Consider the following 26,322-nt stretch of genomic DNA (forward strand, 5'->3'; position numbering starts at 1 on the left):
GAACCGAGGATTGAACCACCAACCTTCCGGTTTGTAGACAACCCACATGAACCACTGAGCCACTGCCGCCGTAAAGGGGACGAGGCCTGGTTGAGTTGCGTTATTGTTGAAACTCGTGATTATGGTTAGGGCCGTGACATTTCTGAAACACACTCAATGCGGTTGACCAATCACAACACACTTGTCCAGCCAACCAATCAGAGCACTTGTGCTTTTTGGAGAAAACGGAACATTACAGATAGACTGGAAAGAGAGGGGCTGCAATGAATGAAAACAGGAACCACTGTAATCACACATGTGAATTTTTCTGTAGGTGTTTAGGAGGAAAGCGCACACACGACAGAATAATGCAGAAGATGATCAGGATGATTTAGGCTCCGACTGTCAGATAATTCAAGAACAGGTGAGTTCCTCTTTTAGCACACTATGGGATTTGTTACAACCAAGTAAGAGTTCACCTAAAGTTTCAAACTGGTTTTGTGGAAATCACAATAAAATATGAGAGATGCTGTTTTCTGTAGGTGTTTAAGGTCAGATCACGTGCAAAGCAGAGTAATGCCAAGAGGAAGGAGAATTGTTTAGACGCTGCCAGTGAAATAATCCAGGAGGCAGAGGTGAGTCTTCCTCTTTTACCTGTGTTCTGTTTAGAACGCTGTTATGAGATTTGTCACCTTCAACGTCTGCAGCTAGAAAGTTAAATCTGTGAAGTCTAAATCTTTAGAGTGACCTAAAAGCTACAGAATTAAGTGGAAATAACAAACTCAAAATAAGCAAAGTGCTGTTTTTTGTAGGTGTTTAAGGTCAGATCACGTGCAAAGCAGAGTAATGCCAAGAGGAAGGAGGATTGTTTAGAAGCTGCCAAAGAAATAATTCAGGAGGAAAAAGTGAGTCTTCCTCTTTCCTCTTCCACCTGTTCTTGTTTAGCATGGTATTATGAGATTAGACACCTTCAATCTCTGCAGCCTTAATAATCTGTGAAGCCTAAAATATCTTCAGACCAGCGGACCTAAGAGTTATACATTTACAGGTAGATGAAATAACAAACTCAAAATATATGAGATGCTGTTTTCTGTAGGTGTTTAAGGTCAGATCCTGTGCAAAGCAGAGTAATGCCAAGAGAAAGGAGGATCGTTTAGACGCTGACAGTGAAATAATCCAGGAGACACAGGTTAATCTTCCTATTTTACCTTTATATCATGTGGAACACTATTTTAAAACTGATTAACTTAATTTCATAATATGAAGCCTAAACCATATTGCTACCATGCAACACTTGAACTAGAGTTTCAGGATAACTGATTTTTAAGAAATCACAATGAAATACACTACCATTCAAAAGTTTGGGGTCAGTATAATTTATTTGATTAAAAACACAGTGAAGAAAAGTAATATTGTGATTTATATTATTACAATTTAAACTAACTTTTCTATTTGAATATATTTTGAAATGTAATTTTATTCCTGTGAAGCTGAATTTTCAGCATCATTACTCCAGTCTTCAGTGTCACATGATCCTTCAGAAATCATTCTAATATAATGATTTTCTGCTCAAGAAACATTTCTTATTATCAAATTGAAAACAGTTGTGATACTTCATATTTTGTTGTAAAACAGCGATACATTTTTTTCAGGATCCTTTGATGAATAGAAATCTTATTTTAACATTATAAATGTCTTTAGTGTCACTTTTGATCAATTTAATGGATCCTTGCTTAATATAAGAATTAATGGTCACACTTTAGTTTAGTTGTTAGTTTAACTATTAACTATGACTTAATTAACTCCTAATTACTGCTTATTAATAGTTAGTAAGGTAGTTGTTAAGTTTAGGTATTGGGTAGGATAAGGGATGTAGAATATGCTCATGCAGAATAAGGCATTATGATGTGCTAATAAACAGTCAAAATCTTAGTAATATGCCTGCCAACAACAAACTAGTTAATAGTGAGAATTGGACCCTAAACTAAAGTGTTACCGAATTCATTTATTTAAAAAATATATTTTACAAACGGTATGTTAGAGCGATAATGTTTTCTGTAGGTAATTAAGGTCAAATCACGTGCAAAGCAGATTAACTCCAAGAGGATGGAGGATTGTTTCAGCTCTGACGGTGAAATAATTCAGGATGCACATCCACTGGTATAACATGTAGCATGCAATTATAAGTTATCCATTAACGCCTGGTTTAATCTGACTGAGTCTTATCCCGTCTCTCTCAAGGTCTATTTACCTGAGGAGAGATTAGAGGAAATGAGCAGCTCCACAACTCAGCAGTTCAACAAAACCGGTAACCTGAGTTACAGCTCAACACAGAAACATAAAGAGCAATGGTGCTGATCTGGTATCTAAGCTCTGCCCTATATTCTACAGTCTGAGTAGACTCTGTTTACCATCTAAAAGAATAGAGCAAGAACCATTCTTGCATTTACTTGCTTCAAATCCATTAAGTGTTTTACCTAAACGTCTCTGTATATTCACAAAAACAGTAAATAGTTGTGACTCTGCCCACAGGAGAGGAGGCCAATGGGGTCCCAAAAAAACGAAAAGGAAAGACAACTTTACAGCTGGAAACAGGGGTGACACGGGGGTCAAGGAAGACCAAAGGTGCTGCGCCTGCTATCATCCCAAAATCAACACATTTCACTCCCAGATCACATTCACCGGAGTCTCTGTCTCCTGAAGGACTGACAGAAATCCAGACAGGATTAGCATTGGAAGCAGAGTGAGTCTCAGTCACATGTCATGTTGTGCTCTTGTGTTTGTGTTTATAAATTCTGTACTGATGTGCAGCACCGGTAAGCATGATTGCCATGCTTGTGTATTTGAATTCGGAAAGCCAAATGACAATAAATTCCCTGAATAATGTTCCCAGTGTGCAAATGTAACCTATCTATCCAAATAAATGATACATAAGGGACTAAATTGTTGCAAATGTTTATATTATTTTTTCTAAATTATGACCCGGTCAGAGTGAAACAAAATACTGTTTTGGTTAAGTGGCAGTTATAGTTTATAATTATAGTTTATCAGAGAGGGTTAGAGGGTTTTATAATAATAAATACGACCCAGTGCTTTATCTAATGAATGGACAATCAATCCCCTAAATGTCCTTTTAATTTCCCTGAGCTCCACCCTCTCGCTTTCCGCCGCTTCATCAGTTTTTACCTCTTCAATCATCATCCTGCTTGCATTCCCGTCATGTTTTGGGCATACACAAAGCAGGTTGTGACTTCGAGTCAGAGGTCAGACAGAGGTCAAACAGCCTGGCTCCAAGGTTTTGGGGACTCATTAATATCCTGTCTAATCACTGTTTGCATTCCTCTCTCGTCACTCCATCCGTCCCAGTCTCCGGCGCTCTTTGATTGCAGCTCAGATTTCAGCCCGAACCCTTCTCAGGCCCTGTGAGCGGTGAGAAAGCCGAGAGGAGATTAGGGTATCGCTTCACATCTGAGCTCTTATCAGTAAATCTCTCTCACTCCCTACCTCACTCCATCTGGGCTATATCTTAACCCCAACACCAGACTTCCGACACTGTGCTCCAGTTGATTCCCATTAATATTTGATATCCTTTGTTGTTATTTTTGACAGCATGGGTCATTCAAAGAACGCAGGTGGAAGAGAAGATTCACAACACACCCTGGTGGAGAAAGTAAAGAAAAATAAAAAGCTTGATAAGCAAACAGTCAAATCAAAGGGGAAGACCGTTCAAATTCACAAAGACATCGAGACCCAGAATACCAGCGTCCCCGACGATCCCACTTCTACCTCAAAGAAAGTGAGTTACATACTAGTCCATATGTTCTCATTTATTTTATACACATTATAATTGTTATAGTATGCTCTCAATCTGCAGAAGAAAAAGAAAACAGAAAAACAGAAAATAGAAGAGGCTGAGGAAGAAGAAAAGGAAAAGCCTGAAAAAGCCCAGAACTCAATAGTTAAAGTTAAAAAGAAGAAGAAAAAGGATCAACCAGCATTTGTTGTTGGTGAGTTTATGTTGAAATAAGGTAGGCAGCATTTAAAGCAACACTAAAGAAGAATTTTTACCTTAAAATAATGTTTTCAAAATCGTTTCAGTGGTTCATCAAGTCGTGACATGGTGAAATGCACTTATGCCACCGCTTTGCGGTCCATTATCTGATATATCCACACTATGTAAGATTGCCAGATCGGGTCGCGTTTCTGTAGTGCGAATGAGACATAAGAAAACTACAAATTTGACTTGCTTTACGGCAAGCGTTACAATTGCCGATAGGTGGAGCGTACTCAACAGTAGACTACAACTACACTTTCATAAAATCATGCATCATATTCTACCTTGTCTGTGGCCATTGTTGATTCCAAAGCCGGTGCTGGATAAACAGAGAGCATGTGCGTGCGCGTGCGACAGTAGGATGCGGTAGGCTAAATTATTTACGACAGCGGTAATGGACAATTCCGCTTTCAACCTGTAGGGCGACCGCAGAGGAAAAGTTGCTTGGTGTTGCTTTAAAGACTTAATGAAGTTTTGCGGTATGATTTTATGCACACTGTTACATGTACAGTATGATTCTAACGTTTGGGGTAAGTACTTTTTTTTCCAAATAAACTAATAATTGATTCAGCAAGGATGCGTTAAATTGGTCAAAACTGATGAGAGTTTTTTATCATGTTATAAAATGTATACAAATCTATTTCAAATAAATGTTGTTCTTTTGAACTACATCCATCAAAGATGAAAAATATTAAGCCGCACACCCGTTTTCAACATTGATAATAGTAAATGTTAGAGCACCAAATCATTATATTAGAATGATTTCTGAAGGATCATGTGACACTGAAGACTGAGTAATGATGCTGAAAAATCAGCCTTACCATCACAGAAATATATATCTAATATATTAAAATAGAAAACAGATATAATACCAGTAATTACCAGTAATAATACCATTTCACAATTTTACTTTTTTTTCACTGTATTTTTTATTAAAAAAGGCAACCTGTGTGAGCAAAGAGGCTTCTTTCAAAAACATTTTACAGACCTCAAACTTTTGAACAGTAGTGTATATTTACAGTATGTTTATTAGAGGCAACTCGACAGCAATTAAACAGAAAACATTTCATAAACAGAAAAAAAATGAAGAACATGTGAAAGAAAATATATTTTCAATGCATTTGTTTTAGGAAAACCTCGGCCACAGGAAGCTGAGAGGATGACAAATCCAGTGGATGAGCCTGAGAGACAGATGACCCTTCAGAGAGAGGTGACAACTCACGACACAGCGGATGACCAACAACAAAACACTGAGAACACAGAAGAACAAACCTATGTTGACTCTGGAGACGACATGGATGCTGACACAGACTCAGACACAGAGAGTACAGACACACATGAAGACTCTCCCAGATCAGTTTACAGCACTCAAAGATCGCAGAACTCACGCATTACAGCACGTTCAGATGCCAGCATTCACAGACTCTCACAGAACTCCACCAGAACCAGCTCAATGGGGGTGGCAGCCCACTGCGGCCCGTGCAGCCCAGCACCCCTGTCCCTCATCCACCTGCCTCCTCAGTCAGTACACCCTCCTGCCTCAGACCCCACCAAAACTGAGACAGGCAATGATGTGAGTATTTCTCGTTCAACAGCTAGACATTTGTTTGAATCTATACCAGGGGTATCCAACCCTGCTCCTGGAGGGCTACCTTCCTGCAGACTTCAGTTCCAACCCTGCTCAGACACAATTGCCTGTTGTTTTCAACTAATCCTAAGCACCTTAATTAGGTGGTTCAGGTGTGTCTGATTACAGTTGGAGATAAACTCTGCAGGATGGTAGCCCTCCAGGAGCAGGATTGGCTAGCCCTGATATACGCATGTGCTGTGTTCGAAATCGCCCCCCTACCTTCATTCACTATTCATTACTCCACTAATATAGTCCACTTGAAGGAGTTGATGAAAATGAGAGAGTGAATTCGGACACTGAGTGCGCCGGAAGGGCTGCCGATTTTGTATAGTTTGTGCTTGCTGTTTAATAATAATCATTTGAAATGTAGCAAACTGGCAGCTCCAGTAGTAATGAAAAGATGTATCTTGAACTCTGACATGGAAACTAGCATATAAACCTTAATTAAACAATTTACTAACAAATTAAAAAGGAATTTATACCGGTATGATATTACGCTGGACCAGCACGGTTTGGAAAATGGATAGATTTGATTCAGCTGCAGGCTCCGGGAATTCATTCAGCGCTCGACTCTCACAGTGCATTATGGGTATTCTCTAGCTGTTGAGCGTACAGCCTATATGGGGAGGCTGCAGACCTGGAGCCGGCAGATATACGCCCCTGGCAGTTTTACGCCCCGGCAGTTTTAGGACCCTGTTGTTCCTGATGCGTCCAGTAGAGGGATATACTGCGAAATAACATCATTAAATCGACGCTTACACATTAATAACCCGTCCATAGACTTGACAATTTTGTGTTTTTTGTTAATTTAAATATAAACGTTACAGTGTAGATCTCCACAGATTAAATTTTCTGTAGATATTCAGTTGGGCTTCACTCTCTTCACTCAACCTACAGAAGACTATTTGTTTTTGTGAATTGAAAAATTAAAAATACGCATAGTTGGATCAACTATGTGTTATGACAGGTGATGCTATGACCTACTGCAGTTATAGGCCAATTCACCGTAGGTTTTTATATACAGGAGACTGAGTGAAATATGTTTTTGTGAATTTATATAAAGTCACATTTAGATATTAACTATATTTAGCCCATTAGACATGCAGTACCGTGTAATAATATGGATCCTCGATGAAATATCTGCTGTACTATTCTATTGGTCATCATACAGCTACAAAACAGTGTCCTACACAGCATTTTATGAAGACAAACACAATTTATCCCTTTTCTAAAATTCCATGGGCCATTTAGAAGATATAGACAATATTGTTGTTCACAAAAAAATATTTATTAACACCATTTATGAATTATGATGACTCCCCTATGGTTTGCCACTGTTTTTTTTTTTCTTTAACTGCTCCTGCTCACTGATGAAACGTTTAAAAATGAAACATTAAAAAAGTTTAAAAAGGACATCCATGGTGAATTTGACCTTGTCCCTGTGTGTGTGTGTGTGTGTGTGTGTGTGTGTGTGTGTGTGTGTGTGTGTGTGTGTGTGTGTGTGTGTGTGTGTGTGTGTGTGTGTGTGTGTGTGTGTGTGTGTGTGTGTTTCTTTAAGTAGCTAAAGCAAACACACCTTTATGAGATCCAAGTTAAAGAGAACTTGTAAAGACAGAGTATGATAAAACCCACATTAAGTGCACATACCCTACATTTGAGTCCAGATCAGTAAGCTATTTTAAGAAAAAAATGTATATTAAGATATAAATGAGATAATTAGATCATCTCATTTATAAGAAACAACTCAAACCAGAATCTACATTCAAACCATATGGGGAAAGTTTTTAATGTGTCTTAACGTATTTGAGTGAGTGGGCAGTTTAACTCTTTACTGAGAGAGAGAGAGAGAGAGAGAGAGAGAGAGAGAGAGAGAGAGAGAGAGAGAGAGAGAGAGAGAGAGAGAGAGAGAGAGAGAGAGAGAGAGAGAGAGAGAGAGAGAGAGAGAGAGAGAGAGAGAGAGAGAGAGAGATTTACATACCTATTATAAATGTGTCTTTTGTGTGTTCACACCATAGACTGTAAAAAAATTAACATATTTCCATTATCTACTGTAATATTGCTCTATAAACCACGTGGAGTATGTTTTAATGCAAGGAGTAAACAGAGTCTTACCAGAAGAGGCCAAGCTAAAGACAGGCAACAAAAGAAAATTAAAATTTTAATTTTAAATTGAGTAGAGAAGATACCCCTAAACCTACACGTGGTTAGCTAAGTTTAAGCCAGATAGAACAGAAACCTGTCAAAATACATTATAGACCCATCCATTGATATATAAATGAATTGATATCTACCTACCCTAGCTCTATCGAGCTAATCGTTTATAAATAATAAATGTTGCATCATTGCTAAAAAACAATAACTTTAGCAGATTATTTAACATACAAATGACAGTATCTATTTTTGTCAGATTTTAATTCTAACGATGTTAAACTTGCTTATACGGTATTATTACTTTGTCTTCTGGGCAAGTTTCATCTTCATAAAGACAGAACCATTCAAAGTAATCCTGATTCTAGAATATTCTCCTCTGATATAGTTCATTTTTTTCTTCCTTTAAGAAAATGTCAGAACCTTTAAACTCAAAGGTTTATCAAACAAATAATATCATTGAGTCTGTTGTAAAGAACCTTACATGTTTTTATATTGACAAAATGTAATATTGCATTGATTTGTGTAACCTAATTCAATCTCTTTTGATGTCCGTTTACCCCCCTTGTTTTTTTTGTTAAACAGATAATTTAATCCGTGCAGATCTACACTATAACGTTTATATTTAAATTAACAAAAAACACAAAATTGTCAAGTCTACGGACGGCTTATTAAGCGTCGATTTAATGATGTTATTTCGCAGTATATCCCTCTACTGGACGCATCAGGAACAACAGGGTCCTAAAACTGCCGGGCGTAAAACTGCCAGGGGCGTATATCTGCCGGTGTGGTGAATAATCCGGTCACTCGGTGTGAATAGTCCGGGCGTAGGACCCAAGCAATCCGATTGGTTCAAAGCATGTTTTCTAGGTAATCGCTTTGGTGCCTGGTTACAAATCATACAAAATCACTTTATTATAGAAGACGTTTGTACTACGGTATAACGAGTCATTAATGTATTTAATGTATTTTAAATTATACGTTTCATATACTAGTATTTAACCGAAGCTATAGATTGTGAAATTAAACATTTCTCGTTGTTAGTGTGTTTTTTAGTTAGCTTAGATAGTAGCATAGCATACAGCTAACGTTATCCGATGATCGTGCTATGAGCTTTACCTGAGCTTATACTGCACTGATACTGCCCTACCGTATTCACAGCAGTTAGTAGTGCAATTATAATTATGTCATCATTTTTTAAAACAATAATCGGCACAATATGTTACAGGTACACTTTTATTTATTAAAAGAGCCATAACATAATGTTTATTTGTGTATATTACTATTTTCTTAATAACAGTTTAGACATTTAAATAAATTACAGAATGCAAGCTATGTTTTGTGGGTATAAATATTTAATTGGTTGTCAAGCCTTGACTAAAGAACAGTATAATAACATTATGGAATCACAAATCTTAATGTAATCAAACCCCTTAATTCATATAATAATCTTTTATTTTAAAGAAATACCATTTTTAAGTGTGTTTTGTGACAAAGTTATTTTTTATTAAGCAATAGGGCATAATATGCTTTTTTTTATTTCAAGCATGTCATTTGTGTACTAATGCATTATGATTTATGGCATAATTTAATCTTAATACAGAACATCATACAATACAATACCATTTAATGTAATAAAATTAGTGAACCAAAACTTGTATAAAAATGTAATTAAATTTCACAATACATAATGAATTCAACTGAATTATGAGATGTAATATATTACCCTATACCATAAGCAATCATCGAACATAATAAACATCACTCTATATATGGATAGCACAGCATATCAGATTGCAATCGCTCGTTTGGTATAAACAGCTCAAAACATCAAATCCACATCCCAAAAGAATCGTCAAAAAACCCAAATAGTGATATACATCTCAATAAAGAAGAAATAATCACAAATGGAACTACGTTATTAAACTAAACTAACAGAAACAATAGCTGAGGGCATGTCTGGACATGCCTGCATGACGCAATTATAAATAACTAAATACCAGTCCCTATAAACACAAACATAAGGCAAACATGCTTACTTGTAGGTCAATGACTAACACCTCAGGGTAACTTCTGCAGCAAATATCACAGATAACAAACAATAAGGCCCTGTCCCAAATGGCACACTCCGGAGTTGTGGACTTCCTCAGAGTCCACACTTCGGTGACGTCATGTAGTGCAGACCTATAGGGTCCTTAGCGCGAGTCTGCGAGGGCGCATTGATTGGTATTTTTGGGACAGACTCGATCGTCACGCCGGAAACAGGAAGACGGTCTGATTGTTGTTATGGACAGGAGCTGCAGGTTCAGGGAAATATCCTGCCTATTGTTGTTGTGTTTACATATGACTCAGTAAAGCCCTGACATTCTGTTCTATTTATTTAATGAATCATAATGCGATCGTATTATTCAGCTCGCTATTATTAGCCTATGTTTGAGACATCATCAACCACTGGTCGATGAACATAATGTTTGTATAAACTTGTCATAAAAACCGTAATCATAATTACACTTAAATATTTTCTTCCCAGCCATGTTAATAATTGTCCATGAGCAAAATCTCCTCCCATCCGTTGTCTGATTGGCCTTTCGCAAGGATTCCTGGGTAGTTAAAGTGCGTGGAGCCTGCATCTATACGGGCTTCGCGGAAGACCGGTTCAAGGGTACACAGGGGGCGCTGCTGAGCACACTTCAGAGCGTTACAATGCTAAATGGGACGGCCTACGGACTCGTAGACTCGGCGAGCACGCGCAATTTAAGTCCACGAGACCGAAAGTCCGCATGAAGTGCGCCATTTGGGACAGGGCCTAAATGTCCTTTCAGCAATCGTCGCACCATAGCAGTTCAGCAGACAACAGCAGTTTCACTCACGAGCGCGCGCGGTCCGAAAACGATGCACTATGTCAGAATAAAAGTCCTCTCTTAAAGGAGCCTTTACAACAGTATGAAAAGTCAAATCTTTAGTTTGAAGTAAATTCATGTTGTATATGCAGTCAATTCTTTGTGGAACCATCTTAAGGCCTAGATGATGCAGTCAGTCAATTTCCCCTTTAGATGGTGGGGTCGTGACCTGGTAGGCGAGGAGGTGTCATGGACTGGCTTGAGGGAACTCTGCAAAAAACCACGTTAAAAACTGGTGTCAATGTTTTTACTTGGATCTGCAAGCCCAAAGGTGCAACGCAGCAGAACGTAGTTGGCTCGTTGAACCTGGGGTGTCATGGATGGACAGGCTTGAGGGAACAGCATATGCTGCCATTGATGATGCGTGATATCTTCTCAGATGCCACAGATCGTCTCCCTGTATCACCTCGTTTTTCATAGAGGTCCATTTGTCCCTCACCTCCATTTCTGCCATCTAATGCAATAAACACAGTTGTTAAAGTAATGTAGATAAAAATAAAATAAATAAATAAAAGCATTTGTTTAACTTACTGTACAAACCAAAACCCCACAGTTGTTAGAGTCAGCCAGCCTCCACTGTTCTGGGTACTCAACAGTCCATTTTCCCAAGTATTTCGGAAGGCATTGCTTTTGTACAAAAGAAAAAAGAAATTAATAAATGTACATTAGTAAATAAAGATAACAATTTTGACATTTACAAAGCACATAATACCATAGTATAGCCAGGTCCATCGCAGAAATTGACTTGTAGTTGCCAGTGGGGTTGTAAACGCGAATACGATTCAGCAAACCATCCAAGACCTTTACAACATAAACAGAAACCGCTGTAACCAGAGTAACAACTGTTGAGCAAAAATGTAATTGTTTTTTTATCCATACATACCCACAAAATGAAGTGGTTTCCCTTTTTGGGGCTCTGTCCACCAACAATTCTTGGAATAAGGACCGTCTCATTCTCATCAAGGTCCTTTAAAATATTTTTAAGTAAATAAGTAAGTAAATGTGTCCCCTGCCCCTGAAATGTATTTGATAGATTTTAATTTACCTTCAGACAAGAAATGTGACTGTCATCCACATGTTTCTTGATAGTGAAGGATCGCCACCAGAGAACGAACGTGTGCACCTGTAAACCAGTTCCACCATGTGCTTTACAGAGCTGTGCAATCCTTGTGTCAAGAATCTAAAAGAAATAGTAGATATCAATAAAAATGTTGAATAATATAAGAAGTACAAATAGGAGGTTTGAATCCACGGTTTCGAGAATATCCAAGAAACTTTATTTTTCGACCCAAAAAAACTATAAGGTGTACGTACGTTATAGATATTTTGGGTCTAAAAAAAAATTTTCTTGGATATTCTCGAAATCTTGTATTCTGTTAGAAGGTGCCGAGACATGAATGCATGTCTATGCCTTCCAGAGCTGAGATATGGAGATCCCACAAAGCATTTATTCCATTGGGGCAAATAGAGACTCGCATACTCGTGAAATTTTGGGATGAAATTTGGCCCTTTTGCAGCTTTTTGTTTGAACAAAGACATCTCACACAATGTCATATTTGCATTAAAAATGTCATAATTGAGCGAATGACACTTAATGACAGTTGTCATAAACATGCATAAAAACTCCTGCATATTCATGACATGTGTCATGCCATGATTATGACGGTGTCACGTTAGTCTTATGCACACCCTTTCAAGTAACGTGTTACCAATGAGGAACTAATCTTTTATAAAATATGAATATGCGTTTCATACAGGGTTAATAAATAAAATAAAAATGTGTGTAGCAATGTGTGCAGAAAGCGTTGTAAATGCCTTGAATGCACATACAGATAATTTTTAACAGGTAAGTATCATTTGTAAAAGGTAAATGTAACACATTAACAAGTAATTAATAGTTTACACTTTAGATTGGGGGATGCAAAAAGTGTTGTAAAATATTTATTCATCCGTTTACACATCTATAACAGGTGTTGAACACTGTAGTGTGTAGTGTTGTGTGTAGTGTGCACTGCAATGTAAGTGCCGACTGGTGAGGGTATAGACAGCTGTCTTCTCTGAAACACAAGAATCTTTAACCACTGTGCACCTAATGTGAGCAAAACATAACAAAAATTTAACATAATGAACATTTATGAGACGCATAGTGATATTTTGTAAATTATTAGTTAATCATTAACTAATCAATTGTAAATGACTTGTAACGAAATGTACAAAACATACATAAAATGTTAGTATATCACTTATTAATCATTTATGAACGCATAATCATGTTTCATAAATAATTAGGTAATCATTTACTAATCACGTGTAATGGAAATTGCAAAAAACATACATAAAATGTTAGTATATCACTTGTTAATCATTTATGCATGTTTTGTAAATGATTAGTTCATCATTAACTAACCACTTATTAATGGCCTATAACTGAACATTATTATTAAGTGTTACCCAAGTCTCTATACATTTTTACTATATTTTATCATTTAATCACTTCACATTTAATCTCCAGATTAATGTAGAAAAACATAAAATAACTAAATATATTTATTTTATATAGAGACAATATATTTTAACTACTTGTTTAATGACATATTTTTTGAAGGCCAGTATCACTGATACTAATAAGCCTACTGATGTCTTGATAAATATGGGAAATAAAAAGAAATTGAATAAAGCGTACAACACTCTGCACTGCATAATGTATAAATTAGATATAAATGAATCCTTTTTAAAGCTACAAAAGTTCTTTAGTTAGGAGCAGTGAGTAATGTTCTCTGTTCCAACGTTACATTCTAATAATACAAATACATTTATTTACATAATATAATACTTACATAAATGTCACTGCAGATTAAGTATTTTCAAAAACAATATTCACAGTATAAGTATGAACTGTAGCTGAAATATAGCCATTGATTGATGCATGAGGTCCACTACAGTGGACAGATGATTAATCAGATTTTTCTCCCAATCTAAAATCAAAACTTGGAAAATTTAACTGTGATATGATTAATTAGATATTGCTTGATGCTGCAATATGTTTTTATCTTCAAGAGTCTCCTAGGAAAAAAGGAATGGTTGGACTAGCCGAGGTGGGCTGGTCCAGGCGGTGTACTTCAGCGCTGATCCCTTAGATCTCACATCTCCGAAAACGTCAGATCATAATTTTAAATAGGCGCTATCTGTATAAACAAACAACATATTTGAGATTGAAAACAACTTCATTGTCGACTGAAAAACTCTTAAAACTACATTTCATACACAATAACAGTAGTATTTTTAAATTTCGCGGTGTTTCTCCTCTGCTATTGACGCAACTTGAGATTTTAAATATTAGATATAGAATATACACAATTTACATATACAATATGCAATTTAATTTAATCTTACCTTGCATATAGCAACGGGAGTTAGCATTATACATAAAGCTACCACATAATAACACTAAAACAGCTACGTTTTACGTAGCTACAAGTTACTTGTAGCTACGTATCACGTTAGCTACAAGTTATCGCGAGAACAGATTCAGATCAGGCATACTACTGGCATACTAATGGGGTCCTACGCCCGGACTATTCACACCGAGTAACCCGATTATTCACCACACCGGCTCCAAGTCTGCAGCCTCCCCCTACTCCGTACAGCGGTTATACCCATAGACATAATAAATACATAGACGCCCTATTGGCCGCTGGAGCGTACGTCAACGGCGCCGCCATGTTGGGGATGCCAACTTTCCTATACCTCTCATACCGGGAATTGAGAAAAATGCCTGTTTTGTGCGCTGCTTGGGGCTGTACACATCGCCACACAATTGAAAACAGCTTTCGAGGAATTACCTTTCACAAGCAAGACTGAACGTTTGTTTTTGGTTGTATTTGGTCATGATTTAATTAGTAATAGTAACGTTCAGAGGTTACATTTAAAAATACTACTGTTATTGTGTCACGAAATGTAGTTTTAATAGTTTTTCAGTCGACAATGTAGTTGTTTAAAGCTCAAATCTGTGGTTTGTTTATAAAGATAGCGCCTATTTAACATTTTGATCTGACGTTTTCGGAGTTGTAAGATGCTATCACCGGGGCTCAGCGCTCGTCTACCCCGCCTGGAACAGCCGTACCTCGGCCAGTGCTTCTGAAGTTTTGCCGCTGACTCGGATGTCTGTAGTCTAGTGGTTAAACATCAGATATAATTCGTCTTGTGTATATCTAACGGGGGATCTGGTCTCATTAATCTATAAATGGTTCCCTAGTAAATCGTTTTTGCTGAGGGCAAAGTGAAGTTTCATAACTTTATATTTAGGCTATTTTAACGTTGTATCCTGCTGTATGTTTGACTGAAGCTACTTCTGTTATAATGGCTATTACTGATCAATAAAACTGAAATTTAACAAAAAGAGTTAAATATTAAAATGTCACTATTTAACTTATAGTTAAATAAATTGCACTATAGTTGTACCGTAACATATGTATTATCATAAAGGATCCATCAGTTATCTTTGTCATTGCTAAAATCTGGTCAATTACAAAAAATGCTTTTTCCATAATAAGAAAACTTAAATTATATCTCAGTAATGGGGGTCTTCACCATTCTTATCCAAGAATAAAAAGCCAAATACATGACAAGCCTGAGCTTTGACCATTCTTTATTAAAAAAAAAATATTTTACAAGTCTAACTACTCGTGAGCTTAGAATTATAAGGTTCTATCTCCACTTTTGGTCGAAATTGAGTTTTTGACATAATCTGATCCATTAGGTGTTTATTAATGCCTGTGTGGTGTTATTTTTGTAAAAAAAAAAATATATTTTGTTAGTAGTTATTAATAAAATAAAAAGGTTCCATCTCACAAAACATAAACCGAGTTGGGATTATAAGGTTCTATCTCCAGTAGATTCAATATCCAATCAAAACCCTGAATGAACACGGACGGACCAATCAAAACCCACCTCTTAGCTCTGTAGCCTGGACACAGAGCTAAGGGCTGGACATTAGCCTGGACATTTGAAGCCGGCGATGGCGCCCAAAAGACGTAAATGAACAGACGCCAGCACTATTTTTCTTTTTCTCTCTTTCCAACTAATCTTTCTTTCTTTCTAAATAATCTTTCTTTCTTTCTTTCTTTCTTTCTTTCTTTCTTTCTTTCTTTCTTTCTTTCTTTCTTTCTTTCTTTCTTTCTTTCTAACTAATCTTTCTTTCTAACTGATCTTTATTTCTTTCTAACTAATCTATCTATTAACTTTCTTTCTTTCTAGCTAATCTTTCTTTCTTTCTTTCTTTCTTTCTTTCTTTCTTTCTTTCTTTCTTTCTTTCTTTCTTTCTTTCTTTCTTTCTCTCTACCTAATCTGTTTTTCTTTCTCTCTCTTTCTAACTTTTCTTTCTTTCTAACCTTTCTTTCTAACCTATCTATCTTTCTGTCTAACTAATCTTTCTTTCTTTCTTTCTTTCTTTCTTTCTTTCTTTCTTTCTTTCTTTCTTTCTTTCTTTCTTTCTTTCTTTCTTTCTTTCTTTCTTTCTTTCTTTCTTTCTAACTAATCTTTCTTTCTTTCTTTCTTTCCAACTAATCTTTCTTTCTTTCCAACTAATCTTTCTTTCTTTCCAACTAATCTTTCTTTCTTTCTTTTTTCTTTCTAACCAATCTAACTAATCTTTCTTTCTTTCTTTTTTCTTTCTACCTTATTTTTCTTTCTTTCTTTCTTTCTTTCTTTCTTTCTTTCTTTCTTTCTTTCTTTCTTTCTAACCTATCTATCTTTCATTCTAACTAATCTTTCTTTCTGTCTTTTTTCTATCTATCTTTTTCTTTTTCATTTTCGTTCTACCTAATTTTTCTTTATTCTTTCTTTTATCTATCTATCTATCTATCTATCTATCTATCTATCTATCTATCTATCTATCTATCTATCTATCTATCTATCTATCTATCTTTCTTTCTTTCTTTCTTTCTTTCTTTCTTTCTTTCTTTCTTTCTTTCTTTCTTTCTTTCTTTCTTTCTTTCTTTCTTTCTTTCTTTCTTTCTTTCTGTCTTTCTGTCTTTCTAACATTTCTTTCTAACCTTTCTTTCTAACAGAACAGAACCTGATTCTGAAAAGTTCAGAACAGAACTTTTTTTCAGAACCAGAACAGGCCTTTTTGTTGATTTTTGTTCAACATAACTTTAACTTTCATTATGTTACACAATATTTTGTATGTTTTAATCTACTAAATGAACCGTTTTTAATGTATGTAAGATGCTTCCTAAATGTTTTTACAGTACAGAGGAGTGGGGTGTAGTATTGTGAAGAAAATATTTTTTGTTTAGCTGTAATTTTTCCATGTCCATGTTCTTTAAAAATATATATATATTTTTTTTTTACAAACTTGCTTGGCTTTGATGTATACTATTATATATTATATTATATAATACAAGCTGTGTGCTTGTATTATAAATATATAAATTGATTAAAATCAATGGTTATATACATTTAGTCTTTGAAATGTGGGGTTTTATTTGTAAAAGTGGAGAAAGAACCTTATAATTCCAAACAGAATCAGAGCTCTCAGAATTATAAGTTTCTATCTCCATTTGGACCATCTTAAAAAATCCCATTTCCAAATGTTGTAGTGTTGCAACTGCTTTTACTTCATTTGGAACTGTTTTTGTTGATGGAGCAAACACACACACTAGGAGTTAGAAGTAATTGGAAATGTGTCTTGAACGAAATTTACTCAATATAGAGTGCCTTAGTGCCTGCCCACTTTTTCAGCTTTGGTTTGGTTCTGGAATTATTTTTCCCATAACGTCTTTTGCAAAGCCTCATGGGAGTGGATGGGTGTTAAAGAGTTTTTGTTTGTTTGTTTGTTTGTTTTTTACATGATTTGCTTGTACTATTTGCTTTCTCTGATTAGTGGAGATTTCGCTGCAGAATCATGGGTAATGTAGTTTTTCACAAGAAATTCTGCTGTCGAACACGATTTTTTTTTTTAAATAATGAAGGCTGATGATCAGCAGCACATATCATTGATTAACAACCTCTTAGTTAGGTCTTTAAAGTTTGTCTTTAAAATTTATTTTAAAAATCAATTACCGTATGCAGAAAATAAATAAGAAATGAGGTCTCCGAAACACAACATTTTCCACAAAACTTTTTTTTTCATCGAACAATTGAATAAAAAATATCCCATTTGCAGTTGCGCTGTTCATCTGAATATCAGCACTCTTGTTTGTGTGGGATGTTGCTTATGTACGTTCATATTCATAACCCTACCATTGGCTTCACTATTAGGTTAAAAGCAGTGAGGTGCCAACTAACCAAACAGACAAAAAAGCTGCAGCGCTGGCTGAAAAGGCAGAGCGTCGTCGTCTGGAGGTGGAGAAGAAACGGAGGGAGAGAGAGGAGGAAAAGAAGAGACAGCAAGAAAAAGAAGCGACAGAAGAAATGATGAGGCTGGAACTGGAAGAAGAACAGAGGATGAGAGCAGAGGAAGCGAGGTACAACGTGTTACTGCTTTTTGGAAACAAATAACAAAATACAATATACCGCAAACACTGGCAAGAAACTAACACTGTGATATATGCAGGTTACGGAAGATTAGAGAAGAAGATGAGAGTCGAAGAAGGCAAGAGGAGGAGATGGAGAGACAGAGGAGAGAGCAGGCAGAGAAGGACAGAGAAAGAAGACAACACGAGGAGAAGAAGAGGCTGCTGGAACGGCTCCAGAGAGAAAGACAGGAAAAGGAGAAACGGCAGGCTGGTAAATATCAGTGTAGTAATGATTTATAATTGGTTGGGGCCCTTAACAGGTGACAATCTTGATTCCATAATATCTCTTGGAGTGAATTCTTGTAGTGTGTGACCCTATATTTTTTATAAAACTTACCCACATTCAAGTGTTGATTAAAAATAATAAAATGTTTTTTGTTTGTTTGTTTGTTTGTTTAAAAGCAGAAGTTCTGTTCTTTATTTTGATATATTATGCATGTTCAGATATTCATACAACAAAATATTCAGGGGGCCATGAAAATTTGTGAAAATGATCAATGCTGGCTCTGACTGCCATCCATCCATCCATCCATCTTCTTCCGCTTATCCGGGGCCGGGTCGCGGGGGCAGCAGTCTGAGCAGAGATGCCCAGACTTCCCTCTCCCTGGACACTTCCTCCAGCTCTTCCGGGGGGACACCGAGGCGTTCCCAGGCCAGCCGGGAGACATAGTCTCTCCAGCGTGTCCTAGGTCTTCCCCGGGGTCTCCTCCCAGTGGGACGTGCCCGGAACACCTCCCCGGGAAGGCGACCAGGAGGCATCCGGAACAGATGCCCGAGCCACCTCAGCTGACCCCTCTCGATGTGGAGGAGCAGCGGCTCTACTCTGAGCTCCTCCCGAGTGACCGAGCTTCTCACCCTATCTCTAAGGGATCGCCCAGCCACCCTGCGGAGAAAGCTCATTTCGGCCGCCTGTATCCGGGATCTTGTCCTTTCGGTCATGACCCAAAGCTCATGACCATAGGTGAGAGTAGGAACGTACACTCACCGGCCACTTTATTAGGTACACCTGTCCAACTGCTCGTTAACACTTAATTTCTAAGCAGCCAATCACATGGCGGCAACTCAGTGCATTTAGGCATGTAGACATGGTCAAGACAATCTCCTGCAGTTCAAACCGAGCATCAGTATGGGGAAGAAAGGTGATTTGAGTGACTTTGAACGTGGCATGATTGTTGGTGCCAGAAGGGCTGGTCTGAGTATTTCAGAAACTGCTAATCTACTGGGATTTTCACGCACAACCATCTCTAGGGTTTACAGAGAATGGTCCGAAAAAAGAAAAAACATCCAGTGAGCGGCAGTTCTGTGGGCGGAAATGCCTTGTTGATGCCAGAGGTCAGAGGAGAATGGCCAGACTGGTTCGAGCTGATAGAAGGGCAACAGTGACTGAAATAACCACTCGTTACAACCGAGGTATGCAGCAAAGCATTTGTGAAGCCACAACACGCACAACCTTGAGGCGGATGGGCTACAACAGCAGAAGACTCCACCGGGTACCACTCATCTCCACTACAAATAGGAAAAAGAGGCTACAATTTGCAAGAGCTCACCAAAATTGAACAGTTGAAGACTGGAAAAATGTTGCCTGGTCTGATGAGTCTCGATTTCTGTTGAGACATTCAGATGTTAGAGTCAGAATTTGGCGTAAACAGAATGAGAACATGGAACCATCATGCCTTGTTACCACTGTGCAGGCTGGTGGTGGTGGTGTAATGGTGTGGGGGATGTTTTCCTGGCACACTTTAGGCCCCTTAGTGCCAATTGGGCATCGTTTAAATGCCACGGCCTACCTGAGCATTGTTTCTGACCATGTCCATCCCTTTATGGCCACCATGTACCCATCCTCTGATGGCTACTTCCACCATGTCACAAAGCTCTAATCATTTCAAATTGGTTTCTTGAACATGACAATGAGTTCACTGTACTAAAATGGCCTCCACAGTCACCAGATCTCAACCCAATAGAGCATCTTTGGGATGTGGTGGAACGGGAGATTCGCATCATGGATGTGCAGCCGACAAATCTGCGGCAACTGTGTGATGCCATCATGTCAATATGGACCAAACTCCCTGAGGAATGCTTCCAGCACCTTGTTGAATCTATGCCACGAAGAATTGAGGCAGTTCTGAAGGCAAAAGGGGGTCCAACCCGTTACTAGCATGGGGTACCTAATAAAGTGGCCGGTGAGTGTAGATTGACCGGTAAATCGAGAGCTTTGCCTTACGGCTCAGCTCCTTCTTCACCACAACAGACCGGTACATCGACCGCATTACTGCAGAAGCTGCACCGATCCGTCTGTCAATCTCCCGTTCCATCCTTCCCTCACTCGTGAACAAAACCCCAAGATACTTAAACTCCTCCACTTGAGGAAGGATCTCTCCACCAACCTGAAGTGAGCAAGCCACCCTTTTCCGACTGAGGACCATGGCCTCGGATTTGGAGGTGCTGATTTTCATCCCAGCCGCTTCACACTCGGCTGCAAACCGTCCCAGTGCATGCTGAAGGTCCTGGTGTGAAGGGGCCAACACGACAACATCATCCGCAAAAAGCAGCGACGAAATCGCGTGGTCCCCAAACCTGATACCCTCCGGCCCCTGGCTGCGCCTAGAAATTCTGTCCATAAAAACTATGAACAGAACCGGCGACAAAGGGCAACCCTGCCGGAGTCCAACATGCACCGGGAAGAAGTCTGACTTACTACCGGCAATGCGAACCAAGCTCCTGCTTCGGTCATACAGGGACCGGACAGCCCTTAGCAAAGGACCCCGGACCCCATACTCCCGGAGCACCCTCCACAGGCCGCCGCGAGGGACACAGTCGAATGCCTTCTCCAAATCCACAAAGCACATGTGGACTGGTTGGGCAAACTCCCATGAACCCTCCAGCACCCTGTAGAGAGTATAGAGCTGGTCCAGTGTTCCACGGCCTGGACGAAAACCGCACTGTTCCTCCTGAATCCGAGGTTCCACTATCGGCCGTATTCTCCTCTCCAGTACCCTGGCATAGACTTTCCCAGGGAGGCTGAGAAGTGTGATCCCCCTGTAGTTGGAACACACCCTCCGGTCCCCCTTCTTAAAAAGAGGGACCACCACCCCGGTTTGCCATCCCAGAGGCACTGTCCCCGACCGCCACGCGATGCTGCAGATGCGTGTCAGCCAAGACAGCCCCACAACATCCAGAGACTTGAGGTAATCAGGGCGGATCTCATCCACCCCCGGTGCCTTGCCACCGAGGAGTTTCTTGACTACCTCGGTGACCTCAGCTAGGGTGATGGACGAGTCCACCTCTGAGCCCTCAGCCTCTGCTTCCTCAATAGAAGACGTGACGGCGGGATTGAGGAGATCCTCGAAGTATTCCTTCCACCGTCCGACGACATCCCCAGTTGAGGTCAACAGCCGCCCACCTCCACTGTAAACAGCGTTGGTAGGGCATTGTTTCCCTCTCCTGAGGCGCCGGACAGTTTGCCAGAATCTCTTCGAGGCCAGCCGATAGTCCTTCTCCATGGCCTCACCGAACTCCTCCCAGGCCCAAGTTTTTGCCTCCACAACCACCCGGGCTGCAGTCCGCTTGGCCTGCCGGTACCTGTCAGCTGCCTCAGGAGTCCCACAAGCCAACCAGGCCCGATAGGACTCCTTCTTCAGCTTGACGGCATCCTTTACTTCCGGTGTCCACCACCGGGTTCGGGGATTGCCGCCTCGACAGGCACCGGAGACCTTACGGCCACAGCTCCGAGCAGCCGCTTCGACAATGGAGGTGGAGAACATGGTCCACTCAGACTCAATATCTCCAGCCTCCCTCGGGATCCGGTCGTGGCTCCGCCGGAGGTGGGAGTTGAAGATCTCTCTGACAGGAGACTCGGCCAAACGTTCCCAGCAAACCCTTACAGTACGCTTGGGTCTGCCGAGTCTGTCCAGCCTCCTCCCCCGCCATCGGATCCAACTCACCACCAGGTGGTGATCAGTTGACAGCTCCGCCCCTCTCTTCACCCGAGTGTCCAAGACATACGGCCGCAGGTCAGATGAAACGACCACAAAGTCGATCATCGACCTGCGACCTAGGGCGTCCTGGTGCCACGTGCACTGGTGGACACCCTTATGCTTGAACATGGTGTTCGTTATGGACAAACTGTAACTAGCACAGAAGTCCAATAACTGAACACCGCTCTGGTTCAGGTCGGGGGGGCCGTTCCTCCCAATCACGCCCCTCCAGGTGTCACTGTCGCTGCCCACGTGAGCGTTGAAGTCCCCCAGTAGAACGACGGAGTCCCCAGTCGGAGCACTTTCCAGCACTCCTCCCAGAGACCCCAAGAAGGCCGGGTACTCTGCACTGCCGTTTGGCCCGTAGGCACACACGACAGTGAGAGACCTATCCCCGACCCGTAGGCGCAGGGAAACGACCCTCTCGTTCACCGGGGTAAACTCCAACACATGGCGGCTGAGCTCTGACTGCCAATTTATTTATTTTTTTATACTTGCGGGGAAAGAGTTAAAGTATAGGCATATTTCAAGTATAAATTAATTCCTAAATAGAAACATATCATTATCCTTAAAGTGCAAAAATAATATATAAATAGTAAACTACAAGTATGATTTTAAGTATAAAAATAGCCTACTTCAAAGTGTACTTTAATGAACTAAAATATGCCCTACAAATATTTAATTAGTAAACTATCTGTATACCTAAGTTCACTTGTAGTATAGTTGCAGTACAAACGAAAAATGTAGTTGTAAACTTGTGTACTCAAAGTTAACTACTGTTACACCTTAGAGTACACTTAAAAAGTATACTTTTAAACACTAAAAAATGGGCCAATTTAGTTCCTAAGTAGAATTGAAATAGTACACTTACTATTAGCACATTGATATTACCATACTTACTATAAAGCATACTCAAAAATATACTTGAACTTTACTTAAGTCTCCTTAATAAAATTAACTTGAAGTATACTTATTTTTGTAAGGGTATGCCTACTGCCTATTCAGCTCACTAGGCTTTGTAACAGAGCAGCCTACATTATAGTTAACACCCTACTGTTGATTTAATATGTACAGAGCAACTGTTTGTGCTTTAATGTGGCCATGGTCTGGATTTCAGCCTTGACAATAGCGATACTGACCGCAGTACTAAGGCCCTGTCCCAAAAACGGCACACTTGCGGTCTTGTATCCTTTACTTGTACATGTACATGAAGTCAATGAAACGATAGGACGTTCCACTGGTCATTTTATGATTCAAGAGGGTGCTCACGGTGGCTCTACATGCCAAACCTGCAGACTATTACACAACAGTCTACGACTTTACACAGCATTACATCAAGTGTGCATTTGGTGAAGAAACACATCGCTGATTATGCATCCTACTACATTAAAATGTAAATATCCTGCAAACATAATGCTTTATGAATAAGTAAACAAATGAATGAATGACTTTCCTCATTGTCAGCTGAACTGGAACGCCAGCGTTTGGAAGAGGAAGCTCGTAAGGAGGAGGAGCGCAGGAAGCTGTCAGAGATGGATGATGCTGAGAGACTGGAGTACCTGCGAAAACAGCAGGAGGAGGAGGAGGAGAGAAGGAAAGCTGCTGAGGAGAGGAGGAGAAAGGAGGAGGAAGCAGCGATGCACGCTGAACAGGAGGCCAGACTGCACGCTGAGCTGTTTGCCAGGTATGTCACGCTACAACAAACACGTTCATTCAGAACTCCAACAATGTTTCATCAACTAAGGTTCCTTCATGTGAGAACATTAACGCTATATGTAACTTTTGGCTATATGTAATATGTAAGTTATATGCGGAGGAACATTTTGGTAATTATGTGAGTTGTGCTTCGGCTCTGCTATTATGTGTGAATGAATCTGATGCCTTAAAGGTAGGTTAGGCATTTTTGGAGAGGCTAGCAATAGCAAGCTAGCTTTGAAAGCATACAATTCCACCCTCCCTTCAGAGGCCACGCCTCCTCCAAAACACATGAACGCGTACAGCAGTCTGCAAAGCATCACGAGACATTTTTTGGTCCTGAGACTTCCACAGAAGATATACGTATGGTCATGTTTTAATATTTAGACCACTTCTATTATTGATTGCTATCAGCATGTAAAGAGTTTCAACCAATATAACAAAAAGTGTTTATAAAAAAATTGCCTACCCTAAGCTTTAAGTTGAGGCGCATGATTACAGACGATTACAGACAAAAAAATCTTCTATCCTCTCACTATTCCTTTCTTGTACTATTCTGAACGGTGTCTAAGACTTTATATCACAAGCACCTCATGTTTATTGCCTCTTTAAGCGGAATCGCTTGTTGTAGGCTATATTCCTCATTTGTAAATTAAATGTAAATTCCTCGCTTTGCATTAAAGGTGAACTATGCAGGTTTTTTACCTCAACCGAACAGCTTCGGAGTCATTGGAATGGTTATATTACTCTTTCCGGGTTGAATGGTGGTCGTTTCGCACCCCCCTATCGCATGTGAGCGTAAAAATCACACTTGCAACTTTGAGCCGGCGGGCCGCCGGCCGCAGCATCAGGAAGTGTCGCGTGATATCAGGTCTCGCGATGTAACAAATTGCTTTACGGCAAAAAACAGATCTGATAAAATTCTAATAAAATGAGCATCAAACAGAAATAACCCGGCGCCGTATACATGTGGTGTTCGAGGCGCACATACAATACAGACTGCCGACAGTTAAACAGGGCGCGCGCAGCTCTTAAAGGGGCCATACCTTATTTCCACTCGTTACAGCTTCCATCCTACTGAACAGGTACCGGTGTACAGGGATCCGGCCGTGAGTGCGAGCCATCTCTGCCTGCGTGAGTGCTATTCACGACAGTACAAGTACTCCACAGCGACTCTAGGGGTCGCTGTTTGACAAAAACGGAATTCCTACTTAGTGCTGCTTTAAAGTAACATAAGTTGTTACATTATAGGCAACTTTGACATTAGATAGAGAATGTGATTTCATGTTGACTCGTCACTCTGTTGAGAATCATGTGTGTTCACCGTGAACATACTCTGAGTTGACTAAACTTACTCCCACACACTTTTTTTTTAAACCAGCATGCCTCAATTAAGCAAGGTTTGGTTTAATCATCCGAGAGTTGAGGCATTTAGGGTTTGTTTGACGGTAAGATAAACTTGCTTTCTGGAATACCCCCCCAGACCTTCTTTCCTTTATTTACGGCTATGACATACGTAAACCCACAGGAATGAATGATGATGCAGTCTCCTGGGAAATCCGCCCTGAGAGCTCTAAAATATAAATAACTATTATAGGCTCACCATTGTGGTTTAGGGTAAGGTAAAACACGGTATGGAAAATGGCTTTATGATGTACTCACTCATTATTGACATTTTATTATTTTTTTTACATTGTGTGGCGTTCTCACATGAAGGATTTTTGATACAGATCAGCTCTATTAGCATCCATTAAAATGGTCAGCATACACTGCATTGGTTAAAAATCTCCTTACATTTTTCTATATAATATTGCAGTATAATATTGCTATTTTTCAAACTGTGCAGGAGCTTTATGTGAAGTAAAGTGTATTTCTCTGTACGACAGGCAGAGGGCAGCACTGGAGCAGCAGTTAACGTTTCACAGGGGTCTTTTTGTGGAGGCAAAAGGGCTTGAGCAGACGCAGGATATTTCCCGTCCCTGGCTTTTCTCCTATTTCACCCTGTTGAAGCTGCTTGGCTTGGCTGAGCCCACATCTGAGGACACACTCAACGATGTGCTGTGATTCCTTCTTTTGACCCTCACCACACCAGCGCTTACAGCTAGTATTTCAGTTATGTGAACAATCTGCCACATGTGGAAATCTGCTGGATTGCTCACATCATTTCAGATGTCATATGACTCATATCAGCACTTTTGAATTGCGCCTGCTCAAACCGGATTTTTCTTCATTTCTGTCTAAAAATTTAGTCCTAGCCCAATGCATACCCCTAAACCTAACCCTTCCCATAATTATCCCTAAAATCAGAGGGAATTGATAGGTGAATAACATGTAGAAGCACCTAACTCTGGTTGTAAGTCTAAACTTGACATAAAATAAACTTGTCCCTCAAACCTGATTGGTTGATGGGAATGTTGTTCCA

General features: G+C 39.5%; 1 protein-coding gene and 1 long non-coding RNA gene across 3 annotated transcripts; one reads left to right on the plus strand and one right to left on the minus strand.

Annotated features, from left to right (window-relative positions):
* The first annotated feature begins 502 nt into the window (after positions 1–502).
* LOC130085756 (uncharacterized protein KIAA2012-like) lies at positions 503–26,298 on the plus strand. Of its 2 annotated transcripts, none has more exons than XM_056251709.1 (13): positions 503–614; positions 792–884; positions 1,076–1,168; positions 2,041–2,131; positions 2,219–2,287; positions 2,512–2,722; positions 3,589–3,775; positions 3,854–3,986; positions 5,164–5,606; positions 17,975–18,180; positions 18,270–18,442; positions 23,670–23,889; positions 25,787–26,298. In XM_056251709.1, exons 4-13 carry the CDS (start codon positions 2,086–2,088, stop codon positions 25,962–25,964), a joined length of 1,866 nt encoding a protein of 621 aa, XP_056107684.1. In that variant the 5' UTR covers positions 503–614; positions 792–884; positions 1,076–1,168; positions 2,041–2,085; the 3' UTR covers positions 25,965–26,298. The 2 variants fall into 2 exon arrangements, with proteins under 2 accessions (XP_056107684.1, XP_056107683.1); XM_056251708.1 differs by having other exon boundaries at positions 1,085–1,168.
* LOC130085757 (uncharacterized) lies at positions 2,640–5,497 on the minus strand. The gene is made up of 3 exons (XR_008807171.1): positions 5,422–5,497; positions 3,484–3,637; positions 2,640–3,399 (listed from the first exon to the last, which is right to left on the minus strand). It is a non-coding gene; the product is annotated as an uncharacterized LOC130085757 (long non-coding RNA).
* Positions 26,299–26,322: the final 24 nt, after the last annotated feature.

This window comes from Rhinichthys klamathensis, unplaced genomic scaffold (assembly GCF_029890125.1).
Source record: "Rhinichthys klamathensis goyatoka isolate OS25496 unplaced genomic scaffold, OSU_Roscu_1.1 h1tg000088l_1, whole genome shotgun sequence".
Taxonomy (NCBI): Eukaryota; Metazoa; Chordata; class Actinopteri; order Cypriniformes; family Leuciscidae; genus Rhinichthys; species Rhinichthys klamathensis.

Bases quoted from the DNA above. Each gene is read 5' to 3' on its own strand.
- LOC130085756 (XM_056251709.1), top strand. From the start codon at position 2,086: ATGGAGGATTGTTTCAGCTCTGACGGTGAAATAATTCAGGATGCAC. The intron at 2,132-2,218 runs ATCCACTGGTAT...CCGTCTCTCTCA, and splicing joins TGAAATAATTCAGGATGCAC to AGGTCTATTTACCTGAGGAG. The intron at 23,890-25,786 runs GTATGTCACGCT...TCTGTACGACAG, and splicing joins CACGCTGAGCTGTTTGCCAG to GCAGAGGGCAGCACTGGAGC.